Raw genomic sequence first — 24,294 nt, forward strand, 5'->3', positions numbered from 1 at the left:
CTGTTTAATGTTTGTGATTTTCCTGCCCTGTTTTTTTTTGTTCGTTTATTTTTTCCAAATGCCTGTATACTCTATGGTGCTTACTGTGTCTTTAAAATTGCTTTGATGTGGATTTTGGTATTTCAGCAGTGGCTAAACCTGCTTTTCATTTCAGATTCAGATTTCGATTCAGTCTTACTTTGTTCAGGTGTTAAAAATGCTTTGGAAACTTAGCACTTCATGTAGGGAGGTGATTCGATCATTAACTCCCCCCCACCCCGTTGTCCCAAATGTAAATGGAATTGAGGCCTCTGGATAAAGTCATTGGCAAAGATATTCATCTGTTATGGGTAGAACCTTTAATTTTTGTGTTTACGGAACATAACAAGTCACATGCTTCCTAAAGAAAGGATCACATTGATAAAGAAAATTCAAGTCGGCATAGCAGTGATTAACTGAGAAAAAGAAATAAAGTAGCAGAGCATGATACAGAGATATAACCAAAGTGAAAAGCTAGATCAGAAATTATATATGTTAATGAAAAAAATGGCTTGCATTTCAGTTTCGCTTAAGATTGTTGATGGTAATTTTGAACTAACTTCTGTTGCCTCCCTGGGACCCGGGTAAGGGACATCACAAAAAAGTCTCCCAGGTCTTGTACGGCCCTCTGAGTATTACCTGCTATTACTCTTCCAGGTTGGCAGCGATTAAGTTGCTGAGAGAAGCCTGAAGTCCATCAAAAGAGACTTCAAGGCATTGGTGAGATCAGTTTAGGGAGCAGGAGTGCATGTGGTGTTCTCCGCTATCCCCTCAGTGTCAGAGGATGCTGTTAGGAACAGGAAAAGCCACTTGCTCAACACATGGCTAAGAGGTTGGTGTCAGCAGTCAAATTTTGTTTTTTTTTGACCATGGGGCAGTCTATACAGCACTGATCCTCCTGGCAACAGACTGAGTTCGCCTGTCTTGCAGGGGAAAAAGAATCTTTGTCCAGGAATCATGTCATGCTATCTGTCATTAAAGGAGACAGTAAAATAATCCATAGGAGCAGCGACCAATGGATTAGTTGCTTTTATTCACCAGCGCAAGATCTTTGTGATAACAACATCCATCATCAACTGGTGTATGTGTTATAGGAATTGTCTGATCAACTAGTAAACAGGAATTAGCACGACTAAGTGGAGTACATTAGGTATCCCAGAGAGAAGGAAAAGTGTCCAGTTTGGCATTGTGGCAGTCTTTAGTGACATAAGAGCATCCTGCCTCCACAGGATTTCCCACTTCCCTATCTTCCTGGTGGGGTGTTGCAGCTTGAAGTGGGGACAAATGTGGTAAGAGATGAATCCCCTTGCGTTCCAGCCAATCTTCAGAGGTTGAAGGGACAGGGGGCAGCTGGACTCGTCTCTTAATAAGGATGCCAAATACCGTGGTAGCTATAGGCCTGGCTCTAGCATCAACGGATTCACAAACAGTCTGTTGACTATAGGTCCAACTGCATTCAAAACAAGTCGTCGAGTTCACAAATAGCATGATTTATTCAAATGCAACATTTACAAAGCAGATTTCGGATGTCCATACAGGAAATTCTCTATGATAGTGTGGTGTTTTTAGCTAGCTCTGATGTACAAATGCGCAATTATCACTCACTCCGGAAGATGGGAGAGGGCTCTCAACCTCGAGGAGTCTCCTCAGGTGGCATCCCGATCTGAGGGGAGGAAAGGGGTTCAGCCCGTTGACTGATCCAGAAGTTATGATGGAATCTTCCCCCACTTCTCCCATCCTTAGTTCACCTTTTATACTTTTTTTTACATTTAGATGGAGCTTGAGTGACTCTAGTCGTACTTAATATTGTTATTGATTGGTGTAAAAGTCCTTCGCTTTCATTTAAAGGTATAGTCAATTGAAAATCTAGAGCGCATGCTCAGTGAGGAGTGGTCATACCTTGGAGGCGGTTAACTTTTCGGATGGATGCGTGTTTTGACATTATAATGAGTAAAAGTTCAAGCAAAGTCCATGGGAAGGGACTGATCTGCCACCATTGTTGGCCCAGCACCAGACATCTTATCATACTATGTGGCTTATCAGCTGCACGGCACCATCAGGTTGCCACCTCTGCAGGGAGTACAACAGTTTGGCCCTGGTGTCTCCATTCTGCTCCGCTCTTCATTTACTCCTATTAGCGTGTGCTAGGAGGGCAGATTGTGTTACCAAGGGAACCGTGGAGGAGTAGATTCTGTACATACGAACCATCCTGGAAGTGGCAACTGTGTCTCACCCCAAGCAAACCTCTGTAATGCTGTAACTTCTGTTAGGCCTTAGTTTTTCTCGAGTTTCCCTCTTCTCAAGAAATTTCCCACAATTCTCTGTTAGTTCTTACACAGTTTTAGCTGGGTTTTTTTTGGCTTTTTTGTTGTTTTTTTGCCTAAAAGGAGGTAGCTAACAATTCCTTTACCTGTAACTCAGATTTAGATTTGATGAACTGTATATTGGTTAAATGATGTGGTAGCTGGCAGTAGTGATCAACTGGCATAGACAGAGAGAGTGGCCAACAGGAGATCTAGTGCTATGCCTATAAGCATAAAATCATGGGAAAGAGATAATTAAATGCTATGACCACAAAATAAATATTATTGTTTCATAAATAGTTTCATCAGTAGATACCTGACAATAATGCTAATTACAAGTTGTAATAATTTTGGTGATTCTGGAAGAGTATCTATTTTCCTGTCTGTTTGCACTGCCTAGGGTGCATTTATATCTCTGTATCTTTGTTCTGTTTCATAAAACAAATGTGTTGAAACTGCAGCTGATATTTATATTTTTATCTGTAAATTTCCAAGAAATTTCCAAAAATGAAAATGTATAAAATTGGAAATTTCTAAAATTAGAAATTATCCAAATTTATAGAATTGCTATGTATTCAAGCCCATATAGTCTTACATCTTGTTGAGTTCCATTTCCAGTTTTTATGCCTGTTAGAAGTAAGTGATAGCTAAATATGTCTGTGTCAGAAGGTTACTTTCTTTCTCGTGTGTCAAACTGTGGTCATCTGCTTTTTCAGGACTTCCTGCAGTAAGTTGTTTGGAACTCTCAGCCTTCAGTATTGGAAAACATTGGTTGCTTCTTGATAGATTTTTTAGGATTGCTTGGCAGTTTTCTTGTAAGTTGTCTTGATTTTATGTTCCTGTACAAGCAGTGCCACAATTTGTCAACACTGGAAATAATTAAAACTTCTACATTAATATAGACATATAGGCATACTTGCTACAAGATGATTGCTATATACAGAACAGTGAGTGCTCAATATATAAACAAAATAATTCTAGTGAGATTTGAATGCAAATATTGCTTATTTGGTGGTGTGTGTGTGAATTGCTTGATAATGATTTTTAACTCTTTACTATAACCAGAATAATTCTGATATACATGGGAGAAATGGCACTTGCTTCAGTGGCACGGTCTGCTTCCTGACAGTTACCAAACCTGGTTGATAACCAGTCTGGTCAAAAGAAGCATGGTCATTACCTATTCTAGTAGCATGTATTTCAGGAAACCTAGGCAAAGCGGGTCCTGGTGAGAGGGCTTTCTTTCCTTTTTTTTGGCTAACCTCAGACTGATGGGGCAAAGAGAACCACTGATAAAACATTTTCCTCATTCTCATGTACTTAATGAGAGATAAATGCAAGTATTTTACCTGTCATGTCTCATTGTACAATTATCTGTTTCTCTAGGAGGAGATTTCCTGTCCTTTTTAAGAAAGAAGAAGGATGAGCTAAAAACTAAACAATTAGTGAAATTTTCATTAGATGCTGCTTCTGGTATGGCATATCTCGAATCTAAAAACTGTATACACAGGTAATGCATTTATTTTCAGTATTGTAATTATGATTACTTGAAATGCAGCAGGTTAAATGTATGGTGATGTTTAATATCAATGGGAATCATCCCTTCTATTTAAAATGGGCTACCTTTTTCCTTTTATTTTTTTTCCTTTTTATTTTTTTCTATGAGATCATCCCTAAGTTCTAAGGTACTCTATTCATTTAGGTAAAAGAAAGCACTACATTTTTTGGGTTGTACAGTGTGTTGCCATTAATATAATAATGATTTTTTTCACCAGCATAAAACATACAGTGACAACAAATCATAGTAAAAGGCAATCTCTGCAGCTTAAGTCTTTTCTGAAATTGAGAGGTACAGGTATAGGCAATATAGAAGTTCAGGTATGTTTGTAATGTATTAAAGGAAATTTACTGATATGTCAAATTGCAAAGGAATGGAGTATTTATACTAGAGAGTATGCATGCCAGTTTATCCTGGATTTCTGTGTGCTAAAACATTATTAGCTGCCTTGACTACTTTAATTGGGAGTGGTCAGGCCTTATACTTTTGGGGTACCTTATTTCACTTCTTCTGTTTTTATTTATTTATTTAAGTTTTTCCTTCTCCATCTTGACTCCCCTCTGGAGCTGCTTATACTTGGTCTGTATCAAAAGGAATGTAAATGTTTTTCAACTATTTTTTTCCTCAACATATCAAGTACACATCACAAAAAGGCTCCCAGGTCTTGTATGGCCCTCTGACTACTATCCATTATTGCTTTTCCAAGTTGGTGGCAATGAAGTTGCCAAGAGAAGACTGAAGTGTTGCAGTCAGCCTGGGGCCGGTGATGGGCAGTGTCTCCTCAGCAGATGGGGGAGCTGAGCAGGAGAGGCAGGAGCCGCAGCCATGCGGCCAGCACGTGACCAGGCAGCTCATTGGGTGGCCTTGCGCGTGGTCGGCGTGTGATCACCTACCTGATTGGCTGGTTGGGTTGCTGGGCTCCGCGTGATGCCCAGGCAGGGCAGGGGCTGCTCCGGGATCGGAAACTATATAAGCTGTGTTTAATCCTAAATAAAGGTCTTTGGCTCACCATCATAGAGACCCTGCTCCTCCATACGTCCGCACTGAAGTCCATCAAAAGGGACTTCAGGGCATTGGGGAGATCAGTTGCGGGAGCAGGAGCACAGGTGGTGTTCTCCTCTATCCCCTCAGTGTCAGGGAAGGATGCTGGGAGGAACAGGAAAAGCCACCTGTTTAACAGATGACTAAGAGTTTGGTGTCAGCCGTCAAATTTTGTTGGGTTTTTTTTTTTTTGACCATGGGGCAGTCTTTATAGCACCAGGCCTCCTGGAGACAGATGGGGTTCACCTGTCCTTCAGGGGAAAAAAAAATCCTTGCCCAGGAGTTGGCAGGGATCATTGAGAGGGCTTTAAACTAGGTATGAAGGGGGAGGGGGATAAAACTGGGATCACTAGGGATGAGACTAGGGGCAGCATGCCAGGGTTGGGGGAGAGCTCAGCAGCCCAGGTGAAGTGCATCTACACCAATGCACACAGCATGGGCAACAAACAGGAGGAGCTAGAGGCCACAGTGCTTCAGGAAAACTATGACATAGTGGCCATCACTGAAACGTGGTGGGATCACTGTCATGACTGGAGTGCTGCAATGGATGGCTACAGGGTCTTCAGAAGGGACAGACAAGGAAGGAAAGGAGGTGGGGTAGCACTGTGTGTTAGGGAGGGCTTCAATTGTATGGAGCTCCAAGTGGGTTATGGAAAAGCTGAGTGTTTATGGGTCAGGATCAGGGGGAAGGCCAACAAGGCTGATATCCTGGTGGGAGTCTGCTATAGGCTACCCAACCCAGATGAAGAGACAGATGAGGCATTCTACAGGCAGCTGGCAGAAGTCTCACGATCGGCAGCCCTTGTTCTCATGAGGGACTTCAACCTACCAGATGTTTGTTGGAAATGCACTACAGCAGATAGGAAACAATCTAGGAGGTTCGTGGAGTGCGTGGAAGATAACTTCCTATCTCAGCCATTAAGTGAGTCTACCAGGGGAGGAGTTCTGCTGAACCTGCTCTTTGCCAACGGAGAAAGACTGGTGGGAGATATGGTCGTTGGAGGCTGTCTTGGGCATAGTGACCATGAGATGATAGAGTTTACAATCCTCGGTGAAGTCAGGAGGAAACTCCTGAAAGGCAAAAGCTTGGAGGGAATTCAATGTGGCCACTGCTGTAAAAGACGACAAAAAATGTTTCTACAAATACATTAACAAGAAGAAGAGGGCCAAAGAGAATCTCCGTCCTTTATTGGATGCAACTGGGAGCATTGTCACCAAGGATGAGGATAAGGCTGAAGTGCATAATGCCTTCTTTGCCTCAGTCTTTAACACCCAGATCAGTTATCCTCAAGGGGTACTTGGCCCCCTGAGCTGGAAGACACCTATGGAGAGAGAAGAGATCCCCCCCATAATTCAGGAGGAAACAGTCAGTGACCTGCTACTCCACTTGGACACCCACAAGTCTATGGGGCCAGATGGGATCCACCCGAGGGTGCTGAGGGAGCTGGCAGAAGTGCTCGACAAGCCGCTCTCCATCATCGATCAGCGGTCCTGATCAACAGGGGAGGTCCCGGACGACTGGAGACTTGCCAATGTGATGCCCATCTACAAGAAGATTTGGAAGGAAGATCTGGAGAACTACAGACCTGCCAGCCTGACCTCGGTATCGGGAAAAGTTTTGGAGCAGATCATCTTGAGGGTGATCGCACAGCATGTGTGCAACAACCAGGAGATCAGGCCCAGCCAACATGGATTCATGAAAGGCAGGTCCTGCCTGACCAACTTGAGCTCCTTCTATGACCAGGTGACCCGGGAAAGGCTGTGGATATGGTCTACTTAGACTTCAGGAAGGCCTTTGACACAAGTCTCCCACTGCCTTCTTCTGGAGAAGCTGGCAGCTCATGGCTTAGACAGGTGTACTCTTTGCTGGGTGAAGAACTGGCTGGATGGTCGGGCCCAGAGAATGGTGGTGGAGTTAAATCCAGCTGGTGACCGGTCTCAAGCTGTGTTCCCTTCTTATTGTCCCTGATCTCTACTGCTAAATTTAATTCCAAATGTGCCTTGGCCTTCCTCATTGCATCACTGCATTCTCTGACAGTGTCCAAAGAAGGGCAACGAAGCTGGTGAAGGGTTTGGAGCACAGACCTTTGAGGAGCGGCTGAGGGAGCTGGGATTATTTAGCCTGGAGAAGAGCAGACTCAGGGGAGACCTTATCACTCTCCACAACTACCTGAAAAGAGGTTGTAGTGAGGCAGGGGTCAGTCTCTTCTCCAGAATAACTACAGATGGGACAAGAGGAAATGGCCTCAAGTTGTGCCAGGGGAGGTTCAGGTTAGATATTAGGAAAAATTTCTACATAGAAGGAGTGGTGAAACATTGAAACCGGCTGCCCAGGGAAGTGGTGGAGTCACCGTCCCTGGCAGTGTTCAAGAAATGTGTAGATGAGGCGCTTAGGGACATGGTTTAGCAGGCATAGTGTTGAAGGGTTTACGATTGGACTCGATGATCTGGAAGGTCTTTTCCAACTAAAATGATTCTATGATATCTGGAGATCTGGAGATCTTCAAAACCCGCTTGGATGCAGTCCTGTGCCACGTGCTCTAGGTGTCCCTGCGTATGCAGGGGGGTTGGACTAGATGATCTCTAGAGGTCCCTTCCAACCCTAAGCATTCTATGATTCTATTCTATGATTCTATACTCTGCTACTATGATATGGCTTAAATATGAGACACAAAACATGATAATAATTCCTTTCCAGAAAAACTATAAACAACAAGCCTTTATTTATGATATTGGTGGCTTGCCATTTGCTTTGTCGAACATTTGCAGCTAAACTCTGGACTTAGCTTGCATAATCAGCCCACATCATATTTTGTACAGTTCTAATTAAAGCTCTAATTGGTGATCTGAATGGCATTTCTTGTACTTTTTTTTTAAATCAAAAATGAAAGAAGCAGATTAAATGTATCCTTCTAATCAGAATAAGTACAAAAGCTAGTTATAAAATATTACATTATTATTGAATGATTTTACACACAGAACTATTTTTTGTGTTTGACTTCATGACTTCATTTAAGGAAAATTTAAGTAGCTACCTCATGCTGCTTCCAAAACTGGAATTCCAAATTCTGGACCACACATTAATTGAAAAACTTTTGTCAGCTCATGATATAGAAGTAATACTGAAACAAAAAAGCCCACACTCATTTAATAAAATTGTAGAATATTCCATATAGAAAATCCCAGAAAATTACTGTAAGCCACATTGAGAGAAAGAGGATTGAAGTCCCAGCACTCTGCCATAGTAGAATGTGTTTCAGATGGGTCTGTTTGTTAAGAAAATAATGGCAGCTATAATCAAAGCTATGAATAGCATTAGTCATTTTCAGTATTCTCATAAATGTTCAAGTATTTTATCATTTCTCTAGCTAATGGGTCAATGTTAGATCAGAAATGCTTGTTATGATCTCATGCGTTCATGAAAATAAAATCATGGGGAAAAGAAATAACTAAAAACCTCTATTTGAACTGCACTGTATAATGTCTTATCTGGTAATTATGATTACTGAAAAAGAGTACTGTATTCATTAAATGTTTATATGACACCTGTAAAACATAAATTATTTTCAAAAAAACTATTATTTTTGAAGAAGTGCTGTTGTCCTTCCCCTTTTGAAACTCTCAAAACATCTTTGCTCATCTAGTTTAATTAAGACTATTCTGCTTACTGCAGATGGGAGTATGGGCTCAGTTTGTCTTTGAAAGAAACACTGATGGTTAACAGTGAATAGGAACAACTATATTAATGCTACTTAGAGTGAACTGTTAAGACTCATTTACATTACCTCTCACTGCATCGAGTACTTTCTTTCAAATAACTTCATTATATCCATGATGATTTGTGGATGAACTGTATCATGATCGATAAGGCAATTTATGATAATGGATTTTTTTTCTCTAAATTATATTTTGGTGAGGATTTGTAATTGCTACTTAATTCTTAAGGATACATTTCAGAGAGAACATTTTTTGCAGCAATGTCTTATTGTATGAAGGTTTCATTGTTGTAAGTTTAGAAAGCTGAATAAAAATATGTCATGTAAGTCCGAAGCCGGGAAATAGAACACAAATCTCTTATTTTGTTGCTGTCATTGATCTGACAATGCATACAGCCTGGGTTACAGACACTGGGGTGAACATGAGGAAAAACATACAGAATCCTTACAAAAATATTTATTATTATCATATATTATCACAGAAGGTATCACAGAGATTAAGTGCTTTCCTTAAAGGCAGAAATTTCAGTAAACATATCCTGAAGAAAACTGCACTGCCCAAATGCAACCAAGAAGTCAAATAATAGCTTCAGGAACACTGCTTGCTTTTATGAAACATACAGGTTAATAAATCAAAATAAGCATTTCCAGTATTATTTCTACAATCTTATTTTCTGAGACCCTAAAGATTTTTCAGACCTTATGGCATCCTTATTATATTTATTAGTTGATTTTTCAACATCTGATTGTTCAGCAACAAAAATTTTGAATCAGGATAGCAAACAGCCAAATTTAGTGATTTCTGTAGTAATAATGCAATCACTGCATGATTACTTTTTAAAGTAACAGGCAAATTTGGCAAGTTGCCAAATGCTCACTTGCAGAGGGGGGAGTAGATCATCACATTTTAAAAGGTGCTTTACCAAATGGTAACTTGCATGATATTAGGGTTTTCATACTCATTAATGTTCTAGGTTGGTTCCATGTTTGAAATGAGGAGTTTGCATGGTTGTTCACAATTTCAGGGCAACCTGGGGAGCAGTTAGAGATGCAGTAGTGTTGAAATGCTGGCTATGTCTGCTGCAGAAGCACCGAACATTTATTGCTTGTTGGGTACTTTGAACCTGTTGCACACTAGTGAGCGCAACACTCTGGTGCTATGCTACAAATGTATTAAGAGTGACAGACTAACAGAGAAAAGTCAAACTGTCTGGTGCTTTGTAAGCAAGCTCATGGCTGTTTAATACTCGCAACCCCATTGGCATTTCAGCCCCGCTCCTTACTTAAGCACTGTAGGACATCTGTGTGACTGTAGAGTCTGGACAAGGAATATGGGAGCCCTTGTTCCCCACTTTGGGGTCAGGTAAGACAAAGATCCAATCTAGTCTTGGATACATTTAACATAACAAGGAAAATTAGCATCATGGGAAAAAAGAGATTCTTTTGAAAGAAGGATAAATTCTTTTTTCCTGTCGGAAAATTCATCAACTATAAGTTGTTTTAGGTTAAAAAGAGGTAAGAAGTTTAACTAGAGATGTATTTCTTTAATTTTGATTAAAACTTTAAAGGCTTTGATTACTGCTTTGGGTTAAGAAAGAATTTTGAATAATATATAATTAGATATGGTTTCTATTGTGTAGGTTGCAGCAAATAGAAATTATACTGCTTCCATGCTATACTTTTTGGGCAGTACTCCTTTGTTGTTTTAAAGATCTGTTCAGAACACTTATGTGTTTTTTTTAGCAATTTAGATGACTTATTTACCAGGACATACATTTGACTTGCAGATAATATGAAACTAAATACTGCTCAACAGCATATTAAAATGATTTTAATGCCATTGTTTAGTTGTAGCTGTGCTAGCTATACTTAGCCTTTATATTTTAAAGTTATTTTTAAATTTGGAATGGCTTTTTTAAATTGCCAATTGAATCACACTTTTGCTTAGTCTTTCAACAATTGGGCCAGTGTACCAAATAAGCTGCTCCTTATTTTGTCTTTATTCATGTGTGTTGTGATGTTTCAGTGAGTACAGGTAGAAAGGTTAAATTTAACAAGCTTGGAAGGGAGTATTTCACCTGCATTTTCATCTCTGCCAGGTTCTGGGGATCCCTAGCTTTTTGCTCTCTCTTTGTTCTGGTTAAGGAGCAGAAATGAATGGGCTGACATAAAAAACCTGCATGAATAGATGTTATTAAAGGAAAAAAAAAAAGAGTGGCTGAATACAGAAGTGGCTGAATACAGAAGTATACAATTATTTCATCTCTAATTAAATTGAGTTTGAAGAATTTTTTTGCATTTCTTTTTTACCACATGCTATTGTTTATTTTGTGTTTGGCCCATTTTCCTGTTAATTAGAAACACGTGGTTAGCATGGAGATATGATCATCTCAATTGGTTTGATAAGCATTTATGACTGATCTTCATTTCCAATATTTGATTGCATATGTTGAATATATTTGTACATAATTTGTTTTTAGTTTCCAAACCAATCTTATGGTAGTACAGGAGAGAAGCTGCAGCTACATGGTTCAGATACATAAAACATATACATATATATGTTTTCCCCTCTTCTTACCCACCATCTTCTTGTAATGAAAATAATAAAAATTATGATAAAACTCAATTGAAAAAAAATCATTAGAAGCAATTAGCTTTTGAATTGTCTCTTTTTTAACATTTGATAGTCAGTACAACAAGTATGGGGAGAGTTATATTCTGAGCAAAATTTTTAGAAAAAAGTGATATTTGCTAGCTATGTCTGCATGTCACATATATATGATTCTAGCAGAAATACTTTTTTTGGTTATTTAATTTACTTTTTTTATAGTATTTTGCATTCAATTTCACTCCTTTACTTTAGAAATAAATACTTTTCCTCTTGCTGAAAGGCTTTTTTTTAAAAAAAAAAAAGTCAGTGTATTTTTAGAAACAATTTAAACAAAATTCAAGACATATTATCAGGTGTGCGCTATAATAAAGTTGGAATCCTAAAAGGAATCAATTTATAAACATTCCCAATGACAGTCTTTCACTGACATTATCAGCAATAGCCTTCAACTATTCGTCTACTAGATGTAGTGTAAAGGTGCTATTGGATTTAAATTGATTATTTTCCATATACGTACCATATGTTTGAGAAGATATGAACAAACAGGAATCAAGTTATATTCCTTACTCACATTTTCCTTTCATTCAATGGATTTAATGTTCTGGCAGTCTGTCATATCCTGAATTATTGTAGATTAATTGTATTTGAGGGGGGATCATCATGTTCTGTGGTCTACTTCTTCCATGTTCACAGAATCACAGAATGGTTGAGGTTGGAAGGGTCAACCCGCCTGCTCCAGCAGGGACACCTAGAGCACATGGCACAGGGTGGCGTCCAGGCAGGTTTTGAAGATCTCCAGAGAAGAAGACTCCACAAGCTCTCTGGGCAGCCTGTTCCAGGGCTCTGTCACCCTTATAGTAAAGAAGTTCTTCCTCATATGGAGATGAAACCTCAACTTGTACCCATTGCCCCTTGTACTGTCACTGGCCACCACCAAGTTTGGCCTCATCCTCTTTACATTCTCCCCTCAGGTATTTGTACATGTTGATCAGATCCCCTCTCAATCTTCTCTTCTCTAGGCTAAACAGGCCCAGCTCGCTTAGTCTTTCCTCATAAGATAGATGCTCCAGTCCCTTAATCATCTTCATCGCTCTATGCTGGACCCGCTCCAGAAGTTCCACGTCCCTCTTGTACTGGGGAGCCCAGGACTGCACACAATACTCCAGGTGCAGCCTCACCAGAGCCAAGTAGAGGGAGCAGGATCACCTCCCTTGACCTGCTAGCAACACTCCTCTTGATGCAGGCCAGGATCCCATTTGCCTTCTTGGCCACAAGGCTACATTGCTGACTCATGGTTAACATGTTGTCAACCAGGACTCCCAAATCCCTCTCCGTGAAGCTGCTTTCCAGCAGGACAACCCCTAATCTGTACTAGTGCCTGGGGTTATTCCTCCCCAGGTGCAGGACCCTGCACTTGTCCTTCTTGAACCTCAGGGGGTTCCTCTCTGCCCAACTCTCCATCCTGTCTAGGTCTCTCTGAATGGCAGCACAGCCCTCGGGAGTGTCGGCCACTCCTCCCAGTTTGGTGTCATCTGCAAACTTGCTGAGGGTGCACTCTGTGCCCTCATCCAAGTCATTGATGAACAAGTTGAAGAGCACTGTTCCAGTACTGACCCTTGCGGGACACCGCTGGCCACAGGCCTCCAACTAGACTCGGCCCCATTTATCATCACCCTCTGGGCTCTGCCATGCAGCCAGTCCTCAATCTACTTCACAGTCCACTCATCCAGTCCACACTTCCTAAGCTGTCCTATGAGGATCTTAATGGAGACTGTGTTGTAAGCCTTGCTGAAGTCAAGGTAGACAACATCCATGGCTCTCCCATTGTCCATCCAGCCGGTCACCTCATCGTAGAAGGCTATCAGGTTCATCAGACACGACTTCCCCTTGGTGAATCCATGCTGACTACTCCTGATCACCTTCTTTTCCTTGACATGCCTAGAGATGGCCTCTAGGATGAGCTGCTCCATCAGCTTTCCAGGGACGGAGGTGAGGCTGACTGGCCTGTAGTTTCCTGGGTTGAAATAAGCCTTTTGAGCCTTACCTCTCCAGTTAAAATAGAATCAGAGTAGCATAATCGGGTTTGGATATTGGTCAAAATTGGATAAGGCATACAACCTAGCTCAACAAAAGTTACAAAGAGAAATTTGGCATGTACCTTATGCAGAGTTCTCAGTTAATCTGAAATAGGAAATGTATTTTGCTCCTACTTAACTCCTCTTCAAAATCAATGAATGCACAGTAAATGGGAGTGCTTGACTCCAATCCAAAACACTAAAGTTAATGGAGGTATTGTGGAATATTCAAGTACAGCAACTCATTTTTGCTATTTAAACTAAAAACAAACATTATAAATTTAGTTAAGAAAATATTTTGTCTGTGAATTGCTACTGGTGCTGCAGATTTAATTCTGTTATCTTACAGTTTTTCTCTCAAAAGACCCTAATTTATTACTGTTCAAAATTTTTGCTGTAGGGAATCTGTATTGCGGGCGTACTGAGGAGCAGGGTTTCTGTGATGGTGAGCCAAAGATCTTTATTTAGGGTTAAACACAACTTATATAGTTTCCGATCCCGGAGCCACCCTGCCCTGCCTGGGCAGCATGCAGAGCCCAGCAACCCAACCAACCAATCAGCGAGATGATCATGTGCTGACCACGCACAAGGCCATCCAATGAGCTGCCTGGTCACATGCTGGCCGAGTGGCTGCAGCTCCCGCCTCTCTTGCTCAGCCCCCTCATCTGCCGAGGAGACACGCCCCGTCAGCCCCAGGCTGACTACAACATATCCCCCTTTTTTGTTTTTTGCCATTATGGTTCCAGTGATGATAATGAAGAAAGGGAGGAGGAGGCCACCACTGGTGCCAGTCAGACCCATTGCGCAGGAATCCACTGTGGGCTTTGATCTGTGGAGACACAAGCATACCCTCGCCCCCATGTTATCAGTGGTACTGCTTTTCCCATCAGCCCGTCCCCAGGTCCCGTACCTCCACCATGACTTTACGAGGTTGGGTTGGTTCTTTTCTGCCAAAATGCTGCAGCATTGGCGGGGCCTTGTCCACTTTCCTTATTCTCATGGTAACATATTTGCACTTCCACCAACCAGCTCCCCGATGGAAGCAGTAGGAACCACTAAGAAACTCCTTTATAAGTTGGTCGTCAGTCAGTTTGGAGATATGGGTTGTTCCCACAGTCAATAGTCCGTAGTTTCCACCAGCAACTGTTTTATGGATGGAAGAAAATTTCTCTTGTTTTGTTGAATGCATTTCTTCCTCCTTAATTCTTCTAAAAGGCATCTTCATCAATTCTTGCTGTTTTTCCAGCTGTTCCAGGTTATGGGGTTTAAGTGGTGACCCTGGTAGTGGCTGTTAAAAGATGTCATTCACAGGGGAAGCCTTGAACCTGTATTTAGGATGGCTGCATAACACAGGTGTCAGTATAACCCCTTCATATTCACAAGTCGTGATTTCGGCTATGGAGAGGATCTCATGCTTAGCTTGTGGATGGCAGGTGTACATCACTGTGCTCGATCTGGGTGAGTTTTGTCTGAAGCTACAAGGTGTGCCATTTCCCATTTCTACAGGATAGTATGGTGTCATTTACTCTTCTATATTTTTGTAGGTATCTCTTTTGCACTCTTTTGGATTTTCCTTTTCTTCTTGATCTGGTTCTGACAGTGGGTTCTTTATCATCATTTTCCCAAGACAGAATTCTTGTTTATTTTCTGACCAGTTTCTTTCTCTTCTGAAAAAGGCGTTCCAACAATTCTCCTGGAGTAGGACCGTTGTCGTCCTTCTCTTCTTCCTCACTGCCACTGGAGATGAGCGGAAGGATATCCGCAGCAGTCATGACGATGTGGTTATACAGAGCCCCACTCGCGGGCAGGCTGAGCTCGGTGCCGGCTCGCCCTGAAGGGGGCGCTGCGGCGCGGCCCGCCCGCCGCCCATAGCAGGATCCCGCGGAGCAGCGCGGCCGCTACCGGCACTGGCTCGCGCCGCCCCGCCGCGGCGCCCGAGGGTGGCGCCGAGCCGAGCGAGCCGAGGTGGCCACAGAGCCGCTGCCACCGGGCCCTGCCGCCGGCCACGTCTGCCCTGTCCCGTAGTATCACCCCGACCTTATCCCACGTTGGCGGGTCGTACACTGTATGAGTACTTAGATGTAGTTCTTGCTCATGAACCTGTATCACGCGCTGTTTCAAATCAGCCGCCTCTCCCGCATTCTTCTGCTCCTGTGTCATGGAGTTCCCCATCGTTCTCGACTGCTTTACCTCCGCCTTGCAGGAGGCACTTGTGTGTGCACGGCTTCCTTTCAGCCTTTGTTCAGTCGAGCTATGCCCCGGTGTGACAAGTGGGTCTGTCGCCTATCTCTGTCCCTGTTCAAGCGCCATTTGCTGCACCTTGTGAAGGAACGGACTCAGTCCTTCTGTTCCTTCATTAGACATGAACCCGTAGTGCCCAGCCACTTACCTCTTTCCTTTCAGGAGGCTTTTAGTGCATGCACAAAGGACGCTTCCTTTCAGCATGATCATTACACTTCTTTTCAGCGTGAATCCCAGAGTTCAGCTGGGCGGTACAACCGGAGAGACAGCTAGTCTTGGAGGCCCACGCTGGGCACTATTTGTGGGCATATGGAGGAGCAGGGTCTCTGTGATGGTGAGCCAAAAACCTTTATTTAGGGTTAAACACAACTTATATAGTTTCCGATCCCGGAGCCGCCCTGCCCTGCCTGGGCAGCACGCAGAGCCCAGCAATCCAACTAACCAATCAGCGAGATGATCACACGCTGACCACACGTGAGGCCGTCCAATGAGCTGCCTGGTCACGTGCTGGCCGCGTGGCTGCAGCTCCCACCTCTCCTGCTCAGCTCCCCCATCTGCCGAGGAGACACTCCCCATCAACCCCAGGCTGACTACAACACTGTATTAGTCCTTTTATCAGATGTTAATAGAGGTTGCCTCATAATCTGAAATGCATCCTTGAGGTAGAGGGAGGGGAAGGAAGATTGTTGATTTTTCTGGGCTTATCCATGAGTAAGCCAAAATACTTTTTCCTGCACTGTTGAGTAGTTTTATATTTTTGATGCAACCTGCAATGCTAATAGAAATGAGATGAGGCCAGGTCTCTGGCTTCTCATTATATTTCACAATTAGAGGAATATGTTTTAAAATGCTTATCTCATTTGCATCAAATATGATTTCTTAATCTGTAGTTTTACTTCTGTGATCTCTTTGAGCTACATAGCCACAGCAGATTCTTGCCTTGCATCTGCATATTTCAGTGTTTAAAGGTAAACAGATTTGGTCTCTACAAACATTTCCTACATTGTGACCTAATCACTTTTACTGGTAAACTCAGCTATAGTAGAAAAGATGATTCAGACCTGCTGTGATAAAAGACCTTTTTCAGATTTGCATTCACATTTTAAATGACTTTTAATAATTTTGAATCTGTAAAAATTTGGGTGTTTTTCTTGTTTATATTTAGAGACCTGGCTGCAAGGAACTGCTTGGTGGGTGAAAGCAACATTTTGAAAATAAGTGATTTTGGGATGTCTCGTCAGGAAGATGATGGAGTATATTCATCTTCAGGCTTAAAGCAGATTCCCATCAAGTGGACTGCTCCAGAAGCTCTCAACTATGGTAAGAATAGTCCTTTTTCTTCTTCCCATGAAGATATACAGCATAAGATGTGGGAGAATTACACCATGAACAATATTTGAGCATGTGTTCTTCCTTGTGTCCAGATCAGAACAACAAATGTTTAAAATAGTTTAATATTTCAGCCTCATTTATGTATAAAATACTATTTTCTCTTAGAATAAAGTAGCGACATCAAAACTACTACTGATTTAACAATAAGATATCGCTTTAGTTACACTGCTGATATTGCAATTGACTACCTAGTCAGTCACCTACATCATAATCATTAGTAAAATGAATGTCAAGTTCTGCATAGTTATAGCAGTGATTATCCTAGCATTTTTCTTTGAAAATGTTAGGAAATTTGAATATTCTAGAACACTCATTTAGATAAACCACTGCATGAGGGAAAGATAAGGTCACTGATTTTTTTTTTTAACTGCAGCTTTTCTTAACCTGCATTTTTATATATTGCTATTATCACGGGGAAAAAATACATATTATTTCAGATTGAGGGAAGTGTCCATACTATGTGGGTAGTAGCTTCAGAGCAAAAATAGAAGCTGCCAGATTTTGCTTTTTAGTTGGTAGATGAAACTAGAGAAACAAAGTAAACTTTGAAGCAGCAGCATATTAAATGAATGTCATGTTTTGAATGCAGTTCTCTCAAGCAATTCTTTATTTCAGTTCTTTAAAAAATGCTTAAATGTTTATATTTCTTTAAAACAGCTTTTGTTTAAAACCATATGGAAATCATAGCATTTTGACTTATGATTGATGGAAAAAAGTCTTCTGTTCAATAGCACTTTTGCAGCAGTTAATACTTTTGCATAATAATGCCAACCTTTCCTTTCTGCAGAATATATCTTCTACTTTGGGTGTTTATTCCACTATAAAATGTTGCTTTAAATTTTTATTTTCTTTTTTTTTTTCAAAAATGCTTACAGTTTTTCTGATATATATAATAGAAATCCACTTCTTCACACCATATGCAGCCCAGTAGAAAAAGGCTTTTGTGACCCAACTTTATTTTGTACTTCTGGATCTTAGCTATTTTCCATATCTTTACAGGAAAGGAAACATTTTTACTCATTTGGTGATTCCTAAAATGCATCCATACCCAGCCAGCTTTTAGTGACCATCTGCAGTGTTTGGAAAATAACCCAAAACATTTGTTAACGGATTCAGCAGTCTAATGTTTAGTTTTAACCGTGCTTTGCAAGTTTTCTGGGTTATTTTTGATGGAACGTTTTTACATTCCCTTGAAATTGCAAGTAAAAATAACTGGTTTGTGTTTTACCATTCTAATTATACAATAATATAAGTATTACGGTAAATTGTGTGGGTAAGGTTCAAAGTAGTCAAGGATACCAGAATAAGGCAGAACTAAATGTGCAGTATCTCAAAACTAAATGACAACCACTGGGCATGTCAATTCTTAATGGCAAAATTTAAGGGTTGAAGAAAAATGAGAGACAGGGTCATTTGGCTATTACATGAATGATGCAGTGCTTAAAGTCAGGGTTTTTTTAAATCACTTTTGTATTTACTTTATATAACAAACTAATAGCAGTCACACACACACACAAAAAAAAATACTAAATACAAGTTAGGAATTCAAGAAACCGGATTAAGACAAATGGTTATGGAGCAGTGTCTGAAGTCATGATAACTGATTCCTGGATATCCCTGACTGGATGATAAGCTGCTTGAGCTACAGTGGGTACTGTTCATTGCCATTCCATGCCATTATTTTTATTTGGAACTATACGATTTCCATCGCTCCCAGCAAACAAAGAAACTGCTTTAAAAGAACTTGTAAAATTACATACTTAGGCCTAGTTATTGGGTACTTTTGCTTCCTATTCTCTGAAAATTAAAATACACATATTTAATGCATATGATTTTCCCATTCAACTTCTCAGTTCTTTGTAACATTAATAAATTATTGCATTTATTTGTTTATTTATTTGCTTATTTGCAATTTCTTTTAAACAAAACTCATCACTTTTTATCTTGTATCTACTGAATAACTTTAATGAGAAGTGCTAGGCACACAAACTAATGTAGCACAGATGGAAATGGTATTTAGTTTAAGAGCAAACTTTTTGATGTCAAAACTGTTGTCATAGCACCAACTGTCACTAATTTACATCTAGTTTTTGCTTTTCTCTAGCCTAAGTGAAGAATATTGGTCTTTCAGTGATTAGCTGAAAACCTCTTACAAACAAGAGGATTATAGGGCCATTCTGAAAATGCAGCAGAAGGAGGGGGAAAAAACAGAAGTAGGCTATTTTGGTTTGTTTAATGCTCAGCGATGAACAAACAATGCATTTGGAAGAACATGCATGTTTTTAAGATTAAAGACACTTACAGAATATAACAGAATGTAACAAAGAAATACAGCCATGAAAAGTGATAAAAGAAATACGGTAAATGGATTTTTAAGATAATGTTTTCATAGCTCCTGCTGCAAAGGACTAGGAGTTGTCACTTCAAGATACAGCATCCTTCTTAATGTGAATCCAGTTAGGGATAACAGAAGCATCTCCCCCAAGAGCTGTCCTTCAACCATAATATAAGGCTTTCATTCTGCAGAGAGTTTTGGAATTCAGTTATCTTAATTCTGCCATCTGTCTGAAGCATATTTAAATATAACAGAAACAGTAGGCCAGTTTTTTTTTTAACTGATTGTTCACATCATTCTTCAAGGTACAAATTAAACAACAGTTGAAACAGCTATAAAGTAGTTTTATTTTCAGAGAGTATCTTCTCAGAGTAATACGCCCAAGGCCCTCTTTGCAAAAGTATCTTCAGAATTGCAAGAAAGTATCTGCAGAATTGCAAGAAAGCAAGTGTAAACTAGTATACATTTTCCTGTCATTGTATATTAGAAGAAAAAAATATTTTTGGACAGCAAAAGTCAAAGAAATTCTTAACCTGCATGGAAAATAACCAACCTCATGAGATATTCTCAGCCATGTGCTACTTTCTGTAACAAGTCTGTCCAATAAATTGCAATAAATTGCAGAACTTTGTTAGCTTATTTTATTCTTAGGTTTGCCATTTGAAATGCATGAGACTCTAGTATCTGAAGAATGTTCATTAGGAATTTCAGCTTTCTTCTCTTTAAAGCCTGACAAAATAATACCTCTACAGAAAATGTGCCCATAATTATCTAAAACATGAATTATTCTTAGAAATATTCTGTAAGTTAAGTCTTTGGTTTCTCTCTCCTTAGGGAGATACTCATCTGAGAGTGACATATGGAGCTTTGGAATCCTTTTGTGGGAGACTTTCAGTTTAGGAGTGTGTCCGTACCCTGGAATGACCAACCAACAAGCACGAGAACAAGTGGAGAAAGGTAGTTATTTGCAGGAAGCAAAAGTGATGCTGTACAGGTCCATAGGGATGTTGGTATACACAGTATAAAAATACCAAAGAAATCACATCATAGGTTATCTAGCAACTTCAGCAAAAAAATTATTATTTAATTATTAGGTCTAGTCTTTTGGAAGGAGTGATGTGATTTATAGGCTTCTTGCAAGAAGGAAGATACTTACAAGTGACTTACTTAAAGGAGGAAAGTGTTAGAGCATGTTGGCTTTCGCCATTACAGACCTAAAAAGTGAGATGAAAAGGAGGGATTGATTGCTGTGCAAAGCAGAAGCTTGACCAAAATTAGTTAAGAAAATGCTAATGCAAGTGTAAATGTTCCCCAACTGCTAGGGAAAAAAATATATAATTCCATTTTCTTTTTTAAAGTATTTCAAAGAAATTTTTAACAATTATTGTGGAGATGGGCAAGCTGATTGAGTAGGGAATGTCACAGTTCTCTCTTACAAAATAGTCAGAGGGCTTTAAATAAAGTGGCAAATAACTGTGAACAGGATTTCAGGTCTTTGGTTTCTTTTCATTATCTTTAATGGCATTTTAAAACTGTTCCTCCTCTACATATTACTGTGTAATTCATAAACAAGTTCTAAGTTAGTAAAACTGCTAATGATAAAAAAAAAAGCTAGTTTGCTGATTTATATAAAATGTTATTGTTAATTCTAATCACTGCAGACAATCACTGAAATTTGAAGGCCAAAGCAAAATCTGTTTTTTTCTAGAGGAAAGTAGTGTTTATAAGAATGTGTCATACCATCTAAGTACTGATTCTGTATAAATCCAATGAAAAGGATAATCTCTTGGAATTGATACAGTTCAAAAATTTGTAAGTCCTCAGTTACTTATCTGTGGCTTCTGAATGATCAGCTGATAACTTAATTCAGTGATTGTTCATTCACCTGCTCTCCACAAAGTCAGAGACCTCCTTCAGTTGATTGCAGATGATTCATCGTAATGTTCATTATTGATTTCCTCAGTAGGAAAAAGAGGGAGACAGAACCAAAACTTTAGTGGGTCACTACACCCTCAGATTCAGGAAACAAATCTAAGCATGTTGCTGCCCTTAGTGATGATAGAAGCAAATGGGGAATTTACCATAGCCAACTTAAATGTTATTAGTAGCTTAGATTAGTTGACTAATTAGCCAGCTCGAATGGGTAATATATTGAAGACTTTGTTCATATTACAAGTCATGTAAAGTCTACCATCATTTTTTTATGCAATGATCTTGAACTTTCCTTATTTCCTTTTAGATTTGTCAATATGTATTATTTTTCAACACTAAATATTTTTCTCTTTACCAGGATACCGAATGTCATCACCACAAAAGTGTCCAGAAGAAATATATAAAATAATGCAGAGGTGCTGGGACTACAAACCTGAAAACCGCCCAAAATTCAGTGAGATTCAAAAAGAGTTGTCTTCCCTCAAAAAGAAAGTGACATAGTGATAAACTAGTGCAAAACTCAATCTGCAGGACTTTATTTTCCAGTGAAGTAATATTTTCCCCTCAAACACCATGTGTTTATACAACATTATTTGCAATATTCTTCTAGGGTTACTTTAAAATTAACTGTTTTTATATGCAAGTGTGCCACCTTGAATGATGTTTACACTTGCATTAAAGACATATGCTGCCAAATGCTATATATCCAGTCACAGTAATATTGTCATTTAGGATACATGTAAATAGAAAAGCACATACTATAGAATTAAGGGACTGTGGCTTCTATTTTACAGCAAGTAACTGCTAGTGACATTTTTAGAGGTTTTCTACTTTATACTGTGTTCTCATTCTGTTGTCCCTCTCCCAACGATCAAAATCAATGGCACTCTGATGTGGTGACTGTCTCGCATGTGATGGTGTTAAAACAGGTTTTGACAAGTATTTCAACTAAAAATTTTTTAATTCTTTCTGCAACTGAATAATATTTTCCATTTATACTTTGCTTTAAGGATGAAGATCAATTAAAATTCTGTAAACTAATGTATTTACTAAGCAGTGAAATACAGAATTTTCTTCTGTAGAAAATAGTTACATCTGCATTTCTTACCACATTACAGTAAATACTTCTGACTTTGGATATAATTTACTGAAACTACTGTTTGTTTGTTTTCTATGAAGCCACCAGAATTCAGTAATTTGTTTCCTTTGCAATGACCTATGTGTATTTAAGAAGCAAAAAGGCCAATATCAAGTCTCGACTATACATACATTTTTTGGAAATGCTTCAAATCATCTGCCCTCCAAAGAATAAGTAAAAGCAGTTAATGCACACATGTAGAAATGGCCAACAACAGGGAGATTTGCTAACGATTGCAGCATATAGTAGATAACCGATTATATTGATTTTAGAGAAGTAAAGAATGTGAATTGCTAGATTTACTTTTGATCCTGATTTTTTCTTACATTTTAATGATTTTCAGTATGTAGCTGGAGTCTACAAAAGCACAGGCAAACTGAAATACATTCCATACGCTGTGTCCAAAGAAAAAGGCTACTTCTCTATGCCATATGGCAGACTGAACAAGGCAAAATGGAAACATTAACCTTCTAACTTTTTTTAGTCATTACAATCAGTTTCAAAACACTGGGGAAAAGAGCTGTAAATGCCACCAGGAAGGAAAAAGCTTATATAAAATTAACATTCCTCCAAAGGGAATAAATACTCAGCAGAGGAGAAAAGTTAGTATGGTTCTTGGTCTTGTTTGCAACTGGGATTATTTTCTAGGGCCCTGCACAGAGACAGGAACACGTTACAACATCCTGGTCTGAGTTCCAGAATTAAGGTGCTTAAACTTTGTCTAAGACTTAGCTAAAACTTACCAGGTCAAGGGCTGTCAGTTGCTGCTGTAAGAAACAGGGGACTAAAAGCAAAGCAGCATCTGCAATGTTTATTCATAGAATCATAGAATCATAGAATGCTTAAGGTTGGAAGGGACCTCTAGAGGTCATCTAGTCCAACCCCCCTGCACACTCAGGGTCACCTAGAGCACGTGGCACAGGACTGCATCCAAGCGGGTTTTGAAGATCTCCAGAGAAGGAGACTCCACAACCTCTCTGGGCAGCCTGTTCCAGTGCTCTGTCACCCTCACTGTTAAGAAAATTTTCCTTAAGTTCCTCTGGAACTTTTGGTGCTTCAGTTTGTGACCATTACCTCTAGTTCTGTCAGTGGTCACCACTGAAAAGAGACCAGCACCATCCTCTGCACTCCCTCCCTTGAGGTACTTGTAGACACTGATTAGATCCCCTCTCAGCCTTCTCTTCTCCAGGCTGAACAGGCCCAGCTCCCTCAGCCTCTCCTCATAGGGCAGATGTTCCAGGCCCCTGATCATCCTCGTAGCCCTGCGCTGGACTCTCTCTTAGGGCTTATTAGCCCTATTTCACTGGGACAGAGTAACTGAGATATAAAAACGTCTATCGCAGGGGTCCTCAAACTTTTTAAACAGGGGGCCGGTTCACTGTCCCTCAGACGCTGCCGGGGGCCAGACTATAGTTTGGAAAAAAATGAACGAATTCCTATGCACAATTTCATTATCCTTTCCCTACTGTGAAATTATTAATCAAAAAAAAAAAATGCTTCCTGAGGTTAAATAGAGCAGCAAAAGCTCAGAAGCATTTGAAAATGCTCCCCCACCCAAGAGAATGTTCTCAGACATGTTACTTATTGTTAACAGACATGTTACTGTTATTGTCTCATCAATAAAAACTGTGCAAGAAATATGCATCAACCTCAGAAACCTATCCAGTTACTATAAGAGTAACTCCAATAAAAGAATATTATTTCTAATTAAAGGTCACTTTCTTGCACTAGAATTGCCCCACAATAGTTTTTCATCCTAAAAGCTAAGAAAAAAAATTAAAAGATAAAAATTGCAAGTTAAAAACAAGAATCCTTTCTCACATCACATTTTGAACACTGCCATTCAAGTACAGTTTCTTTTCTGAAATTGCTAAGGCGTTTGTGCTTTCCAACTGTACTCACTTTTCAGCATTGCATATTAGTGCATTATTAAC

The 24,294-nt window shown here is 39.8% G+C and overlaps 1 protein-coding gene and 1 pseudogene across 1 annotated transcript in view; one reads left to right on the forward strand and one right to left on the reverse strand.

Annotated features, from left to right (window-relative positions):
• The window catches only part of LOC104577507 (tyrosine-protein kinase Fer-like), a 164,840-nt gene extending 142,764 nt beyond the window's left edge, over positions 1–22,076 (forward strand). Inside the window, exons 16-19 of the mRNA XM_088526692.1 lie at positions 3,708–3,831; positions 16,729–16,883; positions 20,125–20,247; positions 21,581–22,076. Coding sequence (XP_088382818.1) covers positions 3,708–3,831; positions 16,729–16,883; positions 20,125–20,247; positions 21,581–21,723 — 545 coding nt within the window. The 3' untranslated portion in view covers positions 21,724–22,076. The remainder of the gene's footprint in view (positions 1–3,707; positions 3,832–16,728; positions 16,884–20,124; positions 20,248–21,580) is intronic.
• Positions 14,209–15,494, reverse strand: LOC148594361 (endoplasmic reticulum lectin 1 pseudogene; annotated as a pseudogene).
• Positions 22,077–24,294: the final 2,218 nt, after the last annotated feature.

Source organism: Tinamus guttatus, unplaced genomic scaffold, assembly GCF_059628265.1.
Source record: "Tinamus guttatus ecotype Peru unplaced genomic scaffold, ASM5962826v1 Tinamus_guttatus_pri_ptg000252l, whole genome shotgun sequence".
NCBI lineage: Eukaryota > Metazoa > Chordata > Aves > Tinamiformes > Tinamidae > Tinamus > Tinamus guttatus.